General features: G+C 36.4%; 1 protein-coding gene across 8 annotated transcripts in view; it reads right to left on the bottom strand.

The window, feature by feature from the left end:
• The window catches only part of LOC114906524 (lysine-specific demethylase 6A-like), a 167,344-nt gene that overhangs the window by 91,154 nt on the left and 55,709 nt on the right, over positions 1-20,481 (bottom strand). For 6 of the 8 annotated variants that reach the window (XR_003796444.1, XR_003796445.1, XM_029241351.1 and 3 more), the window contains exons 5-7: positions 12,592-12,650; positions 10,065-10,185; positions 871-925 (exon numbers count right to left, since the gene is read on the bottom strand). Coding sequence is in view for 6 of the 8 variants with exons in the window: in XM_029241351.1 (XP_029097184.1) it covers positions 871-925; positions 10,065-10,185; positions 12,592-12,650 (235 nt within the window). In the remaining 2 variants the exon portion in view is untranslated. The remainder of the gene's footprint in view (positions 1-870; positions 926-10,064; positions 10,186-12,591; positions 12,651-20,481) is intronic. The other 2 variants (XM_029241356.1, XM_029241353.1) reach the window with 2 other exon arrangements.

Genomic DNA, 20,481 nt, shown 5'->3' with positions numbered 1-20,481 from the left:
GAACTTCCTACCAATTCAGTCTCGGGTCCCATGTCTCTGGCCTCACAATCCCATAAGGTGACAGTGTCATCTTTCAAAAAGTGAAAATCTCCTATTCCATTCTTAAATATAATTTGAAAGAGGGCCATAAATATACAACTAGGAAAATACTCAACATGGAGATTTTCAAACATATGTACTAAAATACTAGCAACATTGCCAAAAAGGTCTTGAAATTTAAACTTAATTAGAAATGTTATTTTCAGAATATTAAGAATACATGCTATCATGAAGAACAATCATATAATGAAAGTTTTATATCATCTAACTGTTTTCAAAAATATTAATTGGATACATATCTCTTTCTAGCTTGAAAAACAATATGTATAAACAATGAAGAAACTGTACATGTGTAAGTTACTCATAAACAAAAATACATTTTCCATTCTTTTTTTTAACTTTACTTTGAATACTCTGATATTCCCAATTTCATAAGCACAGGTTAAGAGATTCAAAGACCAGTCATGGCCTGTGGAATATGTAAAGTCTCAAAGATATTAAAAGAAACAAGAGAAATAATTTATGGGTTAAAAACAGACACTACAAGATAGTAATGCCTGCCACCAATAATACCTAGCAAAAGGTAAGCAATCACTATATGTTATTGCTCTGTGAGAAACCAGGGATTTCTACAGTTACCAAGTGATTATGCTGATCAACTATCTTAAAGCCTCTGAATCAGGCTTGTGTTCTCCCATTCTTGTTCTCAAAAACCAACATAAACAAAGATATAGAGTATCTGAAAAGGTATTCATGATCGTAATTTGAAACGTTTCATGGACATTCTGTTCCTCAAAAAGACAAAAAACTATTGTATGTGGAAATACTTACTTTCAACACTGGACAAAGTACAGGGATTAGAGTCAATCAAAGCTAACTGAAAATGCTGTAAGAAAAAAGTGAAGACATTACTGTGCTAAATTTAGAGATGCATAAAGTCAACTTTTATATTTTAGTCTTTATCAGTCTAACATGTATAATGAAACCATGTTATATAACTAAAACATAATAGCCAACCAAATAAAATTACTATAATTCAAAATCTATTGTGGAAACAAAGTGTTATCAAAGTATTTCCATAGGATAGTTAAGAAGGGAGGATGTGGGGGGGAAAGCTACTACTATTACTAAAACCTACTACTTTACCTACTTACCCTGTGTCTATTTTTATTAGGTTAAAAAAAGAATATTTCAGTATTAAAGTAAAGAAAAAAATTAAGTTATAGAAATGTTTAAACTAGACGTGTTTCAATTCACCATACAAAAATCTATAAAGGGGAGGGAGGGAGACGCAAGAGGGAAGATATATGGGAACATATGTATATGTATAACTGATTCACTTTGTTATAAAGCAGAAACACACCATTGTAAAGCAATTATACTCCAATAAAGATGTTAACAAAAAAATCTGTAAAACCCAATGGTATCTTTTAAAACATCAGTGATTATCTTAAAATGAGATCTGGACTTTAGAAATGAAACAATACTATTAGATATCTCCTAAAGAATAAGTCATATAGGCTTATATTCCTTCTTCTATAGTAACCTTTCTAGCACTATATTTCAAGATATTTAAAAACCATAACCCATGTTGAAATTCATCTCTGAAATATAGTTGGTTCTTTTAAAAGGTATGTAAATTGTGTGTGAAGCATGTAGAATCATTCATGAAATATTAAAACATCCCACGTACATCAAATAAGTGTATGCAGAATGTAAATATATATAACTGTCTATACATAGATGTTATATATTTATATATAAAAACTAATAGATCATTACTAAGAAATTAGTTACTAACCAGTATTAGTTAATATGACAGTAAATAGAAAACATAATGTATAACTAATATATATATTAGATATTATATTTAATAACTCATGTGTCTGTCTACAGAGACTTATTACTAAAAACACAGATAACATTAAAACATGAAAACACTAGCTGTCATTGATAAACACTGAATAACAAATGACCTCTATTAATTATCAATATAAATGTCAGAGTTATAAACTACTTAAGCAGAGAAAACAGATAATAAATTTTTTTAACTTAAATGAAAGAGGAATAAGCAAGTCCCCATCAACTATTCTACAAACTATTCCCACAAATGTACATTAAATTTTCAGTCTCCATTAATTATTCAACAATTAAAATAATCAACTATAATACCATTAAGTAACCAAAGGACAAGTCATTAAACAATCAACTACATAAATGTCATTCCTATCTACAATTCATACATCTAAACTTGTGACAGACATACTGACACTTAAAATGCCAAGTTGGACATGTAGTCTAAACAATGTGGAATGATTGAGTACATAACTATGCTTCCTCAACTAGCTGTAACTAACAACAAAATTAATCCTTGCTATCACTGTTAACAAAAGAATGGCTATAAAAGAATCACTGGAAAGAACACTGTAGGTGGTACACACAGTCTATTATGCTCACACACCATACACAGGACAACCTTTTCAACAAATGGTAGCTGTGAAATAGCCACGCGGAAAATAATGCAGGTAGACTGTTATCTTCCACATAAACATGAAGAATTAAACTATAAAACTCTTAGAAGAAAATACAGGAAAAGATTTTCATGACAAAGGTTTTGGCAATGATTTCTTGGACACCAAAGGCACAGGCAACAAAAGAAAAAAGACTAGGATTCTTAAAAATTAAAAACTTCTATGCATCAAAAGACACTTACTGGGAGAAAATATTTGAAATTATGGCTCTCATAAGGAATTAATATCCAGAGTATATAAAGACACCTATAACTCAACAAGAAGAAATCAAAGAATGGAATTAAAATGTGGGCCAAGGACTTTGGTGTGCATTTCTCCAAAGAAGACAAATGCACAGGAGAAGATGCAAGTGAGAAAAACAAAGGTAATATCAATTCACTTCCATTAGGATGGTCATTACTTTTTTAAGAAATGGAAAAGAGGTTTTGGCAAGGAGGCAGATATTCTGCAATCCTAGTGCATTGCTAATAAGAATGTAAAATGTGCAGGCAGTGTGAAAAGTATAGCAATCCTCACAAAGTTAAATACATGATACAATTCAGCAATTAGATTTCTAGGTGTATTTCCAAAAGAACTGAAAAAACAGAGTCAAAAAAAGAGTTCAAAAAACACTCATATGTGAATGTTCATAGCAGTATTCTTCACAACTGCCAAAATATAGAAAACTCTGAAAGTACATCAACAGATGAATAAATGAAAAAATTGTGTTATATACATACAATTGAATATTATTTGCCATAAAAAGGAAGCCCTATATATGTTAGAACATGGATGAATTCTGGAAACATTAAGCTAAGTGCAATAAGCCAAACACAATAACATATGATTCCATTTGTATCAGGTACCTAAAACTGTCAAGTTCACAGAAACAGAAATTAGAACAGAAGGGTATCAGAAGCTAGAGGGGTAAAAGGAATGGAAATTATTGTTTAATGTGAACAGAAGTTTTTACATGAGTTACTGAAAATTCTGGGGAATGGATAGTGATGATGGTTATACAACACTGTGAATATTATCAATGCCACTAAATTGTATATTTTAACTGATACAGTTGAATGCTGAAAACAGTATCATGTAGTGTGTATTTCTGCACAATAAAATAATTAAAAAACAACACTAGAAAAAATTTATGCTAGTCTATATGAAGTACATTTTTAAAACTTATTTAAAACATATTCTGAAATGGATTAACTTATTAAAATGCATATGACCCTTAAATAGCAAATGCATTATTCTTTCTATAAACATAGAGTCAAAAATAAACACAATGATACAGAGGATACAATGCTACAAAAAACAACAGTTTTCGACTTTATCAATGTCCAATCCTGGTTGTAATAAGATATAGTTACGAAAAATATTACCACTGAATGAAATTGTCTGATGGGTATATGTGAATTCCTTGTACTTTTTTTGTTTGTTTGTTTTATTGGAGTATAGCTGATTTACAATGTTGTGTTAGTTTCAGGTATACAGCAAAATTAATTAGTTATACATATACATATATCCATTCTGTTTTAAATTATTTTCCCATATACGCCATTACAAAGTACTGCGTAGAGTTCCCTGTGCTATACAGTTGGTCCTTATTAGTTACCTATTTTATTTATAGTACTATGTATATGTCAATCCCAATCTCCCAATCCATCCCTTTCTCCCTTCCCCCTTGGTAACCATAGGTTTGTTTTCTAGATCTGTGACTCTATAGCTTTTTTTTTTAATTGCATGAAAATTTACTATGATCTGAAAATTTTAAGTTAATAATACAACCAAAACTGGGGGAAAAAACCTTTTTTACTCAGGAATATCTAACATTTGAACACTGAAAACTGCTTTAATTTTCATCTATTCTGCAAAGCCAAATACATATCCTTATTGTGCTATGAAAGCCAAGACAAAACTGTTTTAAAATATGTATATTATTTAGGGCTTCCCTGGTGGTGCAGTGGTTGAGAGTCCACCTGCTGATGCAGGGGACATGGGTTCATGCCCCAGTCCGGGAAGATCCCACATGCCGTGGAGCGGCTGGGCCCATGAGCCATGGCCGCTGAGCCTGCGTGTCTGGAGCGTGTGCTCCACAATGGGAGAGGCCACAGCAGTGAGAGGCCCGCGTACCGAAAAAAAAAATATGTATATTATTTTAAAAAATATATATTTAATAACAGCTTTCCTCTAACAGAAAGAGCAGCATAACAGTCCCACTTTGTATTGTAGTACATTTTTAAGTCTAACTGACCTTGAAAACATATTAAAATGTTATGTGAGAAAACAGACCTTTCCTAAATGAGTCATCAAAGGAAATAAACTGACCTTAAAAGAAATACATTTCCAAGATGACAGTATTTCAGTATTACTATTATACTAAAACTCTCAAAAAGCAGAGAGATTTGTATAATTCGAATTGCCCAGCCTACATTATCTCAGTATTCAAGATCCTAAAACAAAAAAAAGTCCACAAACTTTTGAAAGCAGCAGGAAAATTAACGCTTTTACTGTTTCAAACCCCACACGACACAAAATGTTAAGTATTTTCAAACAGCAATAATTCTGCAAATCTTGACACCAACTCCTGACAGCAAAATCAAAGGTAACAAAAGTGAAAAATAAGCAAGTGGGACTACATCCAACTAAAAAGCCTCTCCACAGCAAAGAAAACCATCAACAAAATTAAAAGGCAGTGTACTGAATGGGATACAGTTGCAAATCATGTATCCGATACACAGTTAATATCCAAAATATATAAAGAACTTATACAACTCAACAGCAAAAAAACCCCTATTCAGTTTGATTAAAAACTGGATGGAAGACGTGCACAGACACTTTTCTAAAAACATACATGGCCAACAGGCACATGAAAAGACACTGTACATCATGAATCATTAGGGAGATGCAAATCCAAATCACAATTATGTATCACCTGTCAGAATGTGTTCTATGAAAAAGGCAACAAATACCAAATGTTAGTGAGGATGTGGACAAAAGGGAACGCTTGGGCACTGTTGGTGGGAATGTAAACTGGCGTAGCCACTATGAAAAACAGTATGGAGATTCGTCAAAGAATTGAAAACAGAAATACCATATGACCCAGTATTTCCACTCCTAGATATATATACAAAAAAACCCAAAGCCATTAATTCAAAAAGATACATGCACCCCAATGTTCACAGCAGCATTATTTACAATAACCAAAATATGGAAGTGACCTAGTATCCATCAACAAATGAATGGTTAAAGAAGATGTGGTGTGCATGCATGTGTGTATGTGAGTGTATGTGTGTGTGTATGTGAGTGTATGTATATAAGTGTAATTACTCAGCCATAAAAAAAGAATGAAACTTTGCCATCTGCAGCAACATGCATACACTTAGAAGGTATTAGGCCAAGTGAAATACATCAGACAGAGAAAGCCAAATACCAAAGGATCTCACTTTTATGTGGAATTTTAAAAAGAAACAACTAAAAAATAATTTTAAAAAATCAAGCTAATAGATACAAAGAGCAGATTACTAAGTGCCAGAGATAGGGGTTGTGCGGTGGAAGACAACCTATGGATGGAATCTGCAAACAATATGACCAACAAGGGGTTAATATCCAGACTATATAAACAGCTCATATAACTGAACATCCCCCTAAAAAAAAAAAAAAAAAAAAGAAATTTAAAAATGGGCAGAAGACCTGAACAGACATTTTCCCAAAGAGGACATAAAGATGGCTACCAGGCACATGAAAAGATGCTCAACATCATTAATTATTGGAGAAATGCAAACTGAAACAACAAGGTATCACCTCACATCTGTCAAAATGATTATCATCAAAAAACTACAAATAGGGCTTCCCTGGTGGCGCAGTGGTTGAGAGTCCACCTGCCGATGCAGAGCACACGGGTTCGTGCCCCAGTCCGGGAATATCCCACATGCCGCGGAGCGACTGGGCCTGTGAGCCATGGCCGCTGAGCCTGCGCTCTGCAGCGGGAGAGGCCACAGCAGTGAGAGGTCCGCGTACCGCAAAAAAAAAAAAACCACTACAAATAACAAGTGTTGGTGAGGATATGAGAACAGGGAACTGTCCTACACTGTTGGTGGGAATGTAAACTGGTGAAACCACTGTATGGAGGTTCCTTCAAAAAACTAAAAACAGAGCTACCATATGACCCAGGCAGTCAATCTTACTCATGGACATATATCCTGAGAATACTCTAATTCAAAAAGATAAATGCACACCAATGTTCAGAGCAGCTCTATTTACAATAGCCAGGACATGGAAGCAACCTAAATGTCCATAGACAGATGAATGGATAAAAAAGATGTGGTACATATATACAATGGAATATTACTCAGCCATAAAAAGAATGAAATAATGCCAATTGCAGCAACATGGATGGACCTGGGGATTATATCATACTAAAGGAAGTTAAGTCAGAAAGAGAAAGACAAATTCCATATGATATCACTTCATATAGAATCTAAAAAATTATATAAACAAATGTATATATCAAAACAGAAAGAGACTCACAGATATAGGAAACAAACTAGTGGTTACCACTGGGAAGAGAGACTGGGGGCATCGGCGTATTAGGGGTGTGGGATTAAGAGATAAGCAACAAGGATATATTGCACAGCACAGGGAATTATAGCCATTATCTTTTAATGACTTTTAATGGAGTATAATCTGTAAAAATACTGTATCACTATGGTGTACATCTGAAACTAATAAAATATTGTATATTAACTATACTTCATTAAAAAAGAAATATTAATGCAAAAACATCCTAACATTCTTTCTGTTTTCATACAACAAAATCAGAGAGTTATCAGAGTTTAAAATAAGGGGGAAAATGGCACAAAGAAAGAAAAAGAAAATTGCATGCCCCCAGATTTTTTGCTAAAATCAACATCATTTGAAGGTCTGTTACACTTTACCTAAGCCTAAACAAATAAAAGTGGATACAACACTGTTTCCATTATGCCTGAGTAAGCCAAAACACTTTCAACAAACCACTGAATGTTATCTAACTCTGCTCTGCCTAATTAAAGGATATTTTATTACACATTGCCAATTTTCTTTTGCCCTCCAACATATTTTGAGAAAACACCTAAAATGTTGGTATATGATAACAAATACATTACAAAAAAATTATACCATATTTAACTTATTTTCTGCCATATGACATGTTAACATTTTTGATAGGCTAATTTATACCCTGTGAATGTATAAATGAAAGGGGTTAAAATCTACAAGGTGTCAGGGGCTTCCCTGGTGGCGCAGTGGTTGACAGTCCGCCTGCCGATGCAGGGGACACGGGTTCATGCCCCGGTCAGGGAAGGTCCCACATGCCGTGGAGCGACTGGGCCTGTGAGCCATGGCCGCTGAGCCTGCGCGTCCGGAGCCTGTGCTCCACAACGGGAGAGGCCACAACAGTGAGAGGCCCGCATACCTCAAAAAAAAAAAAAATCTACAAGGTGTCAAAACTGTACTTTCTTTACATTTTAAATCCACTGACACCTCACAGTATACAGTTTGATAAACTCTGTTCTAATCTTAACAAATAACTGATAAACCTAATCCCATTCTCTGCACCAAGTTCATTTAACTCTGGACTTATTCCTCAGCTACAACTGATCTCTGACCAGTGTGTGATCTAAATTCTTTACAGTCCACTTGCAATGGTTTTTAATGTTCTTGGTTGAGTTTCTATGTGCCCTCAGTATCACTCCTATATAAACCCATAAAATGCAGAGATAGTCTGAGGCACTTAATATTTTTCTTTTTTTTTGTGGTACGCGGGCCTCCCACCGCCACGGAGCACAGGCCCCGGACATGCAGGCCCAGCGGCCATGGCTCAAGGGCCCAGCCGCTCTGGCGGGCCCAGCCGCTCAGCGGCACGCGGGATCCTCCCAGACCAGGGCACGAACCTGCGTCCCCTGCATCAGCAGGCGGACCCCCAACCACTGCGCCACCAGGGAAGCCCGAGGCACCTAATATTTTAAAACCCAAGAGAATTAAAGAAGTGAATGAATACAGAGTGCAGTAAGGAATTAACTCAGCCGGTCTGGGTTGTTGAAACCCTGCCTATTCAAAAGAAAACAGCTCTAGCCTTGACCAACTCCTGAGAGAGAATCTCTAAACCTTTAGAATATCCTGCCTTGCAAGTGTACCTCTGTATACCTAGGACCTTGGATCATCAAGATAATTCATTCTAACAACATTACAGTTTGATGTCTAAAGCGGCTGGTGATTAAGCAACTAAAACTAAGGTCAGTCAGATGGCTCTCTCCCTTTCTGTATTACCAAACATCAATATTATACATATATACATATTTCATGGAAGAGAACAAAACCCTGGAAAGGCTTGGGAACGCTCCCTGCATGTAACTAAACATCATTTCAGGGAGAATTAAGTGCTATCAATATGACTGCAATGAGACAAGACAAGTGAAGTTTTGCACTTTTGACTCTGTTTTTGGTGTCTTTCTCCTTTGAAAATTTTTATCTATATTCTTTAACTGTAAATAAACCATAACCATAAATAAAACTGTTTTCTGAGTTCAATGACCTCTGCCAAATCACTAACCTTGAGGTTGGCAGTTTGGGGGACCTGTAATCACATCAGTTTTTAAGTAGACTTTATTTAGCATTTTCCTTGTTAATGAGTTCAGAGTATGTGACACACACATATGTACACCACCTCTGTAATCAATATACTCTACAATTCACATCTACAAGGAAAAGAGCAAACATTCTAAACAGTCATAAATTCTCAAAACCTTTTTTCTCCAGAAACTTGAATTCTTTCAAAGAACAATGCTTCTGATATATAGGGAAGTCTCATTCTCATTAAAAACCCTTGGAAAATATAAAATGATAGCACAAACCCAGAAACTCGAAAAAATGTTAAGTACTGACAAATCAAATTTCCATTAGAAGCAAAGTATTTAACAATAATGTACCATTCTTTTCCAATGATGTTTATGTCCACCAACTAGCAGCCCACAAACCTTAAAAGATAACAAATCTATTAAATAATTTTGCCATGACACATACCATGCTATTAAAAACTGGCAGATTTCTAATCAGACCCACAGGAAAGAACAGTCAATAATCAGATCACAGATATAGCATCACTAACCACCTCTTCATCTCTACAGTGCCAGTCACATATTGGAGAGTGTTTTACATACTCAAAAATGAAATAAAAACCTCCAGTGTCTCCTTATCACAAACATCAATATTTATATTTTGTTAAAAGACAAACCAAAAACAAAAATCTAAAGCACTTAAAAGTTCTTCTGCGTATCTTAGCACCATGTCTGCCTTGTACCCCGAAATCCAATCCTTTTTTCCTTTTTAAGTTCATATCCTAAATTCATTCAATAGCAGTAATATAACTTCCAGTATTTCTCTATACTCTTAACATTTAACCCCCACACTCTATACACACACACACACACACACACACGAAATAGTGTATATCTAGGAAAAGCCCCAACCACCTACCTTTAAACTAGATTCATAATCCGTGTTCACTTTGAACATAAGCCCAAGTCGTAAATGAATTTCCTTGGCTCGACAAAAGCTGGGATCAACATAAAGCACCTCTTGAAATGCTTTAATTGCCCTTGAAGAATACAGACATAAGAAACGATAAGATTAACTGTATGTGCTTTGGAAGTACAAAAAATACAATGGGTATACGACTTTAAAACAAATTATAACTTTATAAAAACACTATGAATGTAAAAAGGTAACTTTAACTTCCTCAAATTATTTGACAATATTTAAACATTTAGTAGTATTTTCAATGTAAATAAACAATTTAAAATTTTCTGAATCAACTTAGAGAAGACAGTAAGAAATCTTTTAAAATGGCAAAAAGGTAAGAGTGTTAACCTTGGTTCGCTACTGCTCCATATAAATCCACTGTTAGAAGCCTTACTCTTACCTACCACATTTTGGTTTACATTCAGCTTGGAACCTATTTTAAGTATGACGTGATTCAGATACAGGTTAATATTTATCTTTTCCATATGGGATTCCTACTGTACAGAAAGCAGTGCCACCTCTATCATAAATCAAGGACCCGTGTTTACAGGACTGCTTCTGACTTCTCTAATCTACTTCAGCCTTCATTTGCCTACTTTTGTCCTAATTCTATTCTGTCTTGATTATTGTCTTTTTAACAGGTCCTTATTATCAGTGGAGAAAATCCAGATACGCTGGATATACTCTGAATATATTTAAGTGCTTGGAAGAGACAGAAAAAAAAGAAAAAAAGTCTATTTTGAATTTCAATTATTCTATACTGTAAAAACCTCAGAGGTCACTATTTAGGACTGTAAATGTTTCCAAAGTCAATTCTCTTTTTATTATAGAAAGATGCAGATAACAGTCATATCACAATTTAGTACCAAGCAACACACCACATGTCTTTAGTAAGTTACTTCAGTTAAGATCCTACTTGTCAAATGCTGTGGTTATACACACATTTACTGCAAAAACAACTATTCTGAAAGGAAGATCTTCTCTGGGAAATATAGAGATATCATTTACAGATGAGTTATTAAAATTTAAAATCATCTTTCACACAACTAACTCAACACTGTCACACACATATCAAGCAATTAATATTTTCAATCTATAGACTTATCTCCTTCCTGATTTTACATTCCTACCTTCAATCTAAGGGGGCTCAAAAGTTATAACTACATGAAAACTGTTCAATATTAGTCACACTTCTCTGTATCTAAAATGTATAGTTCTTTGTTCCCAGCCTTATATTGGATTTCACCTAAATTTGTTCTGGCTAGCTGAAATGACTGTATCTATTTGCACAACAACTGCAAATAATGATTTTTAAATATCCACTTTTCCATCTTGACATAAGGCAAAGTACAATAAATTATTCCATTTAGAAAAACGTATAACCTTATTTCTAAATACATCTCCCTACAAACTTTATAACTCCTATTACTGGTTTCGGTAACCATCTGTCCTCTTCCCATTTGTAAGTGATCACAAGTCCATGACCCAATGCCAGTGATAGTTTCATTCAAAAAAAAAAGAAGAAAGAAAATCTTTCTTTTCTCTAACTATGGAATGTGATTTAAATTATTAGACTGCAGTCCTGAACATGAGGCCTGTTTCCACTACTAAATAGTTCACATAACACTAAATAAAAATGAACACATCTTATTTCCCCCATCAACAAAATTTTAAAATTAAAAGACATCTAAGACCTTTTCTAGTTCTAAAAGTTCAGAATAGTGAGTTCTGTGAATAGGATTTTTAGGAAATTCACAGGGACCTTAAAATTGTCCTCATTCAAGACAAAAGGTAAGTTGACTTAAGTTTAAAATCTCTCAAAGAAATACACAGTTCATAAAATGAAGCTGTAACATCTATAACCTACAAGTTCATGTAACAAACAATGCAGTACTTCTGAACATGGCATAAACAATTTCCCAGAAAGCCAAGGAGTAAGAAAAATAATATACACAAAAAGTCATACAACTAAAAGCTGAATATTCATTCACATTTGGGAAACCATATCAAATACTGGTCAGTAGATACCTAAGGACTCTATTAACATTCAGAATGACCTACAGGACATGGCTGCAAACACTGGTGGTGTACTCACTCGATTTCCTTTGAATTCTCATAGCACTCAAATGAAAAAAAAAAAGGACAAGACCAAAAAAGTTTCCTATACTTTACTGTTTATACAAAATCTTACACATTACTATCATTGTTAATCCTCAACACTGAAGGAGGTATCATTATTCCTATTGTGGGAAATTGAGAGTTTATAATCAAGTTACTAGTTACTGAGAGGTGTTTGCAAATGTGCTGAGTGGAGGGAATGAGGGCTGAACTTGATTTGAACCTACAAAGGTAATACACAACTAATGAAATGAGAGTTTACTGACATTTAAATATTTTATGTGTTTCTCCTACATACACATACACACACACACACACACACACACACACAAAGTGGGAAAACATCTGATGTAAGTCAACTTACCAGTGAAATGCATTGAAATAGAAGTAAACCAAACCAAGGCCATATAAAAAGGCAGCATTCTGTTTAAAAAAAAAAACAAAAACAAACAAACAAAAAAAAAGCGCCATTTAAAAGCTTTTATGTCTACTTTATGTTATTAAGTAGAAACATAATACATAAAATGTTCTTTAGTTCTAAAAATTCTATCCTATCTTACAATATGATTAAAAGAAACAATGAAGTCATGAGCCAACACGAAATGCAGAAGCCAAACAACTTGGAGAAATATTATCAGTTCATTTTAATCAAGCCCACAATGAAAATAATATTTTTAACTCCTACAATTTCTGTGAAACCACAAAGTTCCTAAATAGCCAAAGCAATCCAGAGAATGAAGAACAAAGGTGAAGGTATCACATTTCCTGACATCAAACTATACTACAAAGCTACACTAAGAAAAACAGTATGGTAACTGGTATAAAAATATTAGCACATAGACCAATGGAACAGAATAAAGAGATCAGAATTAAACCCCCACATTTATGGTCAACTAATGTTTCATAGGGAGCCAAGAATGCCCAACTGTAAGAGGACAGACTCTTCACCTCTTTAAAAATGATGCTGGGGAAAATGGATAAGCCCATGCAAAATACTAAAATTGTAGTCCTATCTTACTTGTAAATGTTAACTCAAAATGGATCAAATATTTAAACATAAGGTCTGATACCATAAAATTTCCTGGAAGAAAATACAGAAAAGAAGCTCCCTGACCTTGGTCTTGGCAATGTTTTTTGGATATGACACAAAAAACACAAATAGCAAAATCAGAAGTTAACAAATAGGACTATGTCAAACTTGAAAACTTCTACAAAGCAAACAATTAAAAACATGAAAAGACAGCCTACAGAAAAGAAGAAATTTTCCAGATGTCATAAAGAACATTGAACGTTCATGGAAAGAGCTCAAAACATTAACAGGAGTTTGGAAGAAACAGATTCCAACCCACATGGATGACTTTGAGAAGTTCAAGGCTTCAGTTCAGGAAATACCTGCAGATGAGTTGGAAACAGCAAGAGAACCAGAATTTAGAAGAAGAGCCTAAAGATGTGACTGAATTGTCATTCATGATAAAACTTGAACAGATGAGAAGTTGCTCCTTATGCCTGAACAAAAAATGCTGTTTCTTGAGATGGAAACTACTCTGGTGAAAATGCTGTGAAGACTGCTGAAGTAACAAAAAAGAATTTAGAATATTACATAAACTTAGTTGATAAAGCACTGGAAGAGTCTGAGAAAACTGACTGCAATTTTGAAAGTTCTACTGTGGGTAAAACATCATGCTATCAAACAGCATTACATATTACTGAGAAACTCCTTGTGAAAGGAAAGAGTCAATCAATGTGGCAAACTTCATTGTGGAGTTACTTTAAAAAACTGCCACACCCATCCTAACTTTAGCAACCGTCACCCTGATTGGTTAGCAGCCATCAACATCAAGGTAAGACCCTCCACCAACAAGAGGATTATGACTCACTGAAAGCTCAGATAATTTTCAGCAACTAAGTATTTTTTTTATTTTACTGTTAAACTATTTACCTTTATTTGATTTTATTTTTTGCTACACTGAATTGATTTATTTTTATTGAAGTATAGTTGATTTACAGTGTAAGTATTTTTAAGTAAAGGTATGTACATTGTCTTTTTAGACATAATGTTACTGCATACTCAATAAGACTACAGTACAGTGTAAATTCAACTTTTTTTAAGCATTAGGAAACAAGAAAAATTAGTGTGACTCAATTTACTGCAGTATTTGCTTGCTTGCAGTGGTCTGGGTGAACCCCTAATATCTCCGAAATATGCCTAGTCTGTGTCAGTGTCTATCACAAACCCTAATTAATAAATTATAGGACTTCCCTGGTGGCACGTGGTTAAGACCACCTGCCAGTGCAGGGGACACGGGTTCAAGCCCTGTTCCAGGAAGATCCCACATGCCGCGGAGCTACTAAGCCTGTGTGCCACAACCACTGAGCCTGTAATCTAGAGCCCGTGCGCCACAACCGCTGAGCGCTATCACGCCTAGAGCCTGTGCTCCGCAACAAGAGAAGCCGCCTCAGTGAGAAGTCCGCACATCACAACGAAGAGTAGCCCCCGCTCACTGCAACTAGAGAAAGCCCACGCACAGTAACAAAGACCCAACACAGCCAAAATTAAATAAATAAATGTTTTTTTTAAATGCCTTAAGAAAAAAGAAATTATAGTTTCATGTGGTTTACCATTAACCTATATACAATGTGTATTAACGGGGCAAGGGGCGGGGAACATGGCTGGGACTCTGTGCTTTCACTGCCAAAGGCCCAGATTCAATCCCTGATCGGGGAGCTAAGAACCTGCAAGATACACGGCTCAGCTAGAAGAGAAAAAAAAAGTGGCTGAATGTCACCAAGATGAAGGGATAGGAGGGCTGCTGGCTTATCCTACTGTTAGCATCAGAGCACATATAAAACCACACGGATTAACTCCATGAGCGAAATCCACAAACTGAGCATCTCCTACACACTGGGCAATGGAAAACACTGAAATGGGTGGGAAAGGCTAAGACACACTCCCGCAATAAGCCCCACTCCCACCATACCCCCTCTTAAAATCCTGAGATAACCTCCAACTCCAAGCTTCTACCTGGAAAGTGAAAACAAAGCATCTGTACCACACATCTAGTTTTTAAGGCTGACACCCCAAGGATCACCTAGCTCTGAGAATCAATGGAGTTTGACAATTATGTATCCCTTGGGATCTCTGTGAACAAGGAAGTGTCTATTACACAAGCACACAAGTACTACCTGTGGCACACCTACTCTCAAGATAAAATAACAAATTTCTTAAGGAAAAAGAGAAAGACACCAAGGAAATTTGCTAACTTTTCAAAGAAAAGGGAAACCAATGATGTATTTCTAAGTATATATACTGTAGCTAAGACCAGGAAACAATGGTACAGCATCCAAACCGGACTCACGGTCTTTTTAATGCATAGTTGCAGGGCTAACAACAGTTTTTACAAGTTTATTAAAAAAAAAAAGAAGGTCTTCCCTGGTGGGGCAGTGGCTGAGAGTCCACCTGCTGATGCAGGGGACATGGGTTTGTGCCCCGGTCCAGGAGGATCCCACGTGCCATGGAGTGGCTGGGCCCGTGGACCATGGCCGTTGAGCCTGCGCGTCTGGAGCCTGTGCTCCGCAACGGGAGAGGCCACAACAGTGAGAGGCCCACATACCGCAAAAAAAGAAGAAGAAGAAGAAGAAAGGAGAAGGAGAAGGAGAAGGAGAAAAGAAGAAGAAGAAGAAGAAGAGGAAGATGAAGAGGGGACTTCCCTGGTGGCGCAGTGGTTAAGAATCCACCTGCCAATGCAGGAGGCACGGGTTTGAGCCCTGGTCCAGGAGGATCCCACATGCCATGGAGCAACTAAGCCCATGCACCACAACTACCGAGCCTGCGCTCTAGCCCTCATGAGCTATAACTACTGATCCCACGTGAGACAACTAGTGAAGACTGCGTGCCTGGAGTCCCTGCTCCACAAGAAGAGAAGCCACTGCAATGAGAAGCCTGCGCACCACAACGAAGAGTAGCCCTCACTCGCTGCAACTAAAGTCCACACACAGCAATGAAGACCCAACGCAGCCAAAAATTAATTTTTGAAAAAGAAGAGTACCTGACAGAAATGAAATGTGGCCAATTAAACCTAAAATTTAGTCAAGTCCATTAAAAAAACTTTGCCAAACTCCATAATCACAACCATTGAACTTCAGTTCTTTATACAATATGTATGATGGTGGCAAGGAAAACCTATGAAATTGTCTGCTAATATGTAGATACAATGAAAACAAAGACATTTTTAAAAAGAGTAAAATTAAGTTATATTGGAATAAGATTTGTACATTACACTTGAAAGGGTAAAATACTGTCATACTTAAGGGATCTCCAGAAAAACAGAACTTCATGATAAGAGAGAAAGATCAGGGCAGGAGGGGAGGTGGGGTGACTTGTAAAGGAATTGATGAGCAAGTTCTTTAATTGGTCATAATTGTTTACCTGGTGATACAAACCTTCATTCCTGAAGGGTGTATTTACTACTTCTGTCTGGATTGTTTTTCCAGTTTCCCAGTGACCTTAATTACAAGGAGCAGTAGTACTAAGAGATGCCCTGAGGAATTTCCTGTATGGCCATTGTGCAGTCCCTCTACCTTATGGCCATTATGCAATAGTAGTCCAATTTCCCCTTTCTACTTGTCAGAATGAATCACCACAGCCAGAAAAGAAACTCTTTTCTTTGCCTGTTGATTCCAATTGAGGCATAAGGAGTCCAAATTACCAGGAAGCACTCTTAACTTTCAGCTTTCAGTTTAATGGAATCTTTGGTGTGTCTACTGGTGAAAGCATTCCTCGCTTTGAAACTAACACCTCATCTCTTTCCCAGGAAAGCATAAGGTCATGGGAAAAGGAAGCTAAATTTGCTAGCAGGTCACTAAGGGTAACAGTAAGTGGTGCTGAGGTGACATCACCAAGATGGCAACAACACAGGTTGTTCCCAACTTCAGTCCCCCTCACTAGAAGACCAACTAGCAAATACTCTGGACAACACTATGAAAATCCCAGAACGTGGGGCTAAGACTGACACACATCCCTGGACCTCAAACACCAAGAGGATGTCTTAGAAGGGTAAGAGGACCAGCTATACTCTGACTACACTGCCCCTCTCCCAAGCTAGCACAGCAACATACCAAGAGGGATCTATCAGGCCTATGGTCTCTCCAGTGGGCAAAGGAGAGTCCAAGGTGGACATCCAGCTCCCCCAGCATTATGAGTGACATCCAGAGCATGCACTGAAGTCTTGCCTCATGGGGATGGCGAGAAGACTATGCACTTCTTAACCAGCAGGGATCAGAATATGACTGAGGGATAGGGCTTAATAGCACTCAAATCGTGATAGAACAAGTTTCCCTTGTAGGGGTGCTAAGTAGAGAGCCCAGAAAATGACTCTTATTTTGCAAAGCCACTCCAATGGCCACACTTGAAGAGTGAACTCAGCGCACAGTTATGCCTGATTCAGGACCCCAAACAATTACCTTGCCAGCTTTGAAGACTTTTTTTTACCACCCAGCTGAGGCATGGCTAATTCAAAGAATGCCCTGCTCCGTCCCCAAGCCCCAACCATCAGCAAACCCAACCACATAATCTGGGAAACTGCACAGCCCATCCTACAACAGTACTTACAACAGCACTTGAGCAAAGAGGCCAGCAAGTAACTGTGCACTACTAGAAAAAGCTGGTGGCTCCAACTGGCCAAGGCACTTGGTGCACAGTTCTACCTGATTAAAGTCCCTAGCCAGCAAGCCATACCAGCCCTGTCTGAGCAGAAAGGCAGATTCATAGTTCCACTTACTGCTCAGTACAGCCCTAGTCTCATCTAATCAGGAATTCTAACCACAACATTTAGGAAGATGTGTCACCCATCTTACAGGCCACTTAGGACAGCGCCTGAGCACAGAACTCACCCAAAAGCACTGCGCATCTGGATAACCAATGCAGCAGTCCTGTCTGGCCAAGGAAGCTGGTAGGCAGCTCTGTCAGATTAGGGTGTCCAACCATCAAGCCCTAACGGCCAAGGAAACCATGCAGGGAAGCAAATTCGCAGACCTAACCAAAAACTGAGTACAGGACCATGACCCACACTATCGATAAGCCTGACCAGAGACTCCAGGCAACCAAGGAGCCCATTCTACAGTTACACACGTGCAGAAAATCAAGTGAGCACTCCTATCCAATGGTTCACAGACAGAGTGACCTCTTGACCTCAGAGCTTAGGCAATGTCTCAACACACACACAAAAACCTCATAGCAAGCCTCACCTGCCCAAGGAGGCTGTAAACTGACCTGTCTATAATCCCAAGCTGAGCTAACTGGTGAACTGCCTCTGACAAAGAAAATCAGATAAATCTGGAAAAGGAGACCATCACTCAAATGTGCAAAGTATAAAGATTATGAAGAATCAGGTAAAACTGACACCACCAAAGGAAACCATTAAAACTTCAATAACTGAGGCAAAAGAACCAGAGACTGTGAGCTGTTTGACAAAATAATTCAGAATAATCCTCTTACAGAAGTTTATTAAACGAAAAGAACACACAGAAAGACAACTAAATGAAACTAGGAAAGCAATAATGAAGAAAACAAAAAATTCAAGAAAGAAACTATTTTTTAAGGGTCTTCTAATGAAAAATACACTGGTTGAACTAAAGAACTAAATAGAGAATTTCACCATCACACTCAACCAAGCAGAAAACAGAATCTGTTAACCAGATGACTGTCATTTTGAAATTATCCAGCTGGAGGAGTAAAAAAGAAAAGTAAATGGAAAAAAAGTTTAAAAAGCCAAGAGGACTTATGAGACATCATCTAAAGGAAACAATATTCACATTTTGTGAATGCCAGAAACATAAAACAAAAAGAAAAGGCAAGAAAAGTACATGTAAAAGAAAAATGGCCCCAAACCTCCCATATCTTGGGGGAGAAATGGATATTCTAATTGCTTAGGTCCAAGAGACTCGTAAGGTGAACTCAAAAGAATCACACCAACACACATTACAACTGTTAAAGTCAAAGACAAAAAAGAATTCTGAAAGCAGCGTGAGAAAAGTGACACATCATAAACAAGACTATAAGCGGATGTATTATCAAAATCTTGGCAGGCCAGAAGAGAATGGGATAATATATTCAAAATACTTAAAGAAAAACTGTCAACCAAGAATACTATATGCAAAAATACTCTACCTGGGGGGAGAGGGGGAAACTGTCCTTTAGAAACAAAATAATACTCAAATAATGAGATAATTTCCCCAATCAAACAAAAACTAATAAAGCTCATCAACACTGCCTTACCAGAAATCCTAAAGCGAATTTTTAAGAGGAAATAAAAGGATGGTATTTAACACTGTAAAAACATATGGGTATATTTTAAAACTCACTGGTAAAGGTAAATATGTAGTCAAAATCCATGTATCTAACATTGTAATGGTGGTGTGTAACTAATTTATAAGTCTAATTTTAAGTTAAAAAACAATGACTAGGGAATTCCTGGCAGTCCAGTGGTTAGGACTTGGCACTTTCACTGCCGGGGCCTGGGTCCAATCCCTACTTGGGGAACTAAGATCCTGCAAGCCGTGTGGTATGACCAAAACAACAACAAAACACAATGACTATAATTTATTATTGGATATACAACCTAAAAATATGTAAAGTAACATCATCAACTTAAAACTTTAATGGAATAAGTAAAAGTGAAAAGTTTATATTACTATTAAAGTTATTATCAGTTAAAACAGAATGTTACAAATAAAAAATACTTTAAGACTCATGGTAAACACAAAGGAAAAATTTGTAGTAGTTATCTAAAAGATTGTCATAAAGGAATCCAAGCATATCTGAAGAAAAATTTATCAAATTGCAAAGGCCAACACCAACGTAGAAAAAAAGGAATAAAGAACTACAAAACATCAGAAAACATTAAAATGGAATTAGTAAATCTCACCTATCAATAAACACTTTATGTGGAAATGATTAAATTCTCGAATCAAAAGACAATAAATATTAAAAAAACAAGCAAACAAACCAAGATCCAACGACATACTGCCTAGAAGAATCTCAAGGGATAAAAAGAAATATTACTATGGCAACCAGAAGAAAGCAGCAGTAGCTATTTTTACATCAGACAAAACAGATTTTTCACTAAAATTGGAGCAAGTAATGTATTAAGCAAATCCCAAAAGACTTAATAGTAAAAATAAACATCAATACAAGTTAGAAACTTTAGTGCCCTACTCTCAACAACATTTAGATCATCCAGACAGAGACTCCATAGAG

The sequence above is a fragment of the Monodon monoceros genome, unplaced genomic scaffold (genome assembly GCF_005190385.1).
Source record: "Monodon monoceros isolate NGI ecotype Baffin Bay Population unplaced genomic scaffold, NGI_Narwhal_1 Super_Scaffold_22, whole genome shotgun sequence".
NCBI classification, from domain to species: domain Eukaryota; kingdom Metazoa; phylum Chordata; class Mammalia; order Artiodactyla; family Monodontidae; genus Monodon; species Monodon monoceros.
This window is presented reverse-complemented; position numbering and strand designations above follow the sequence as displayed.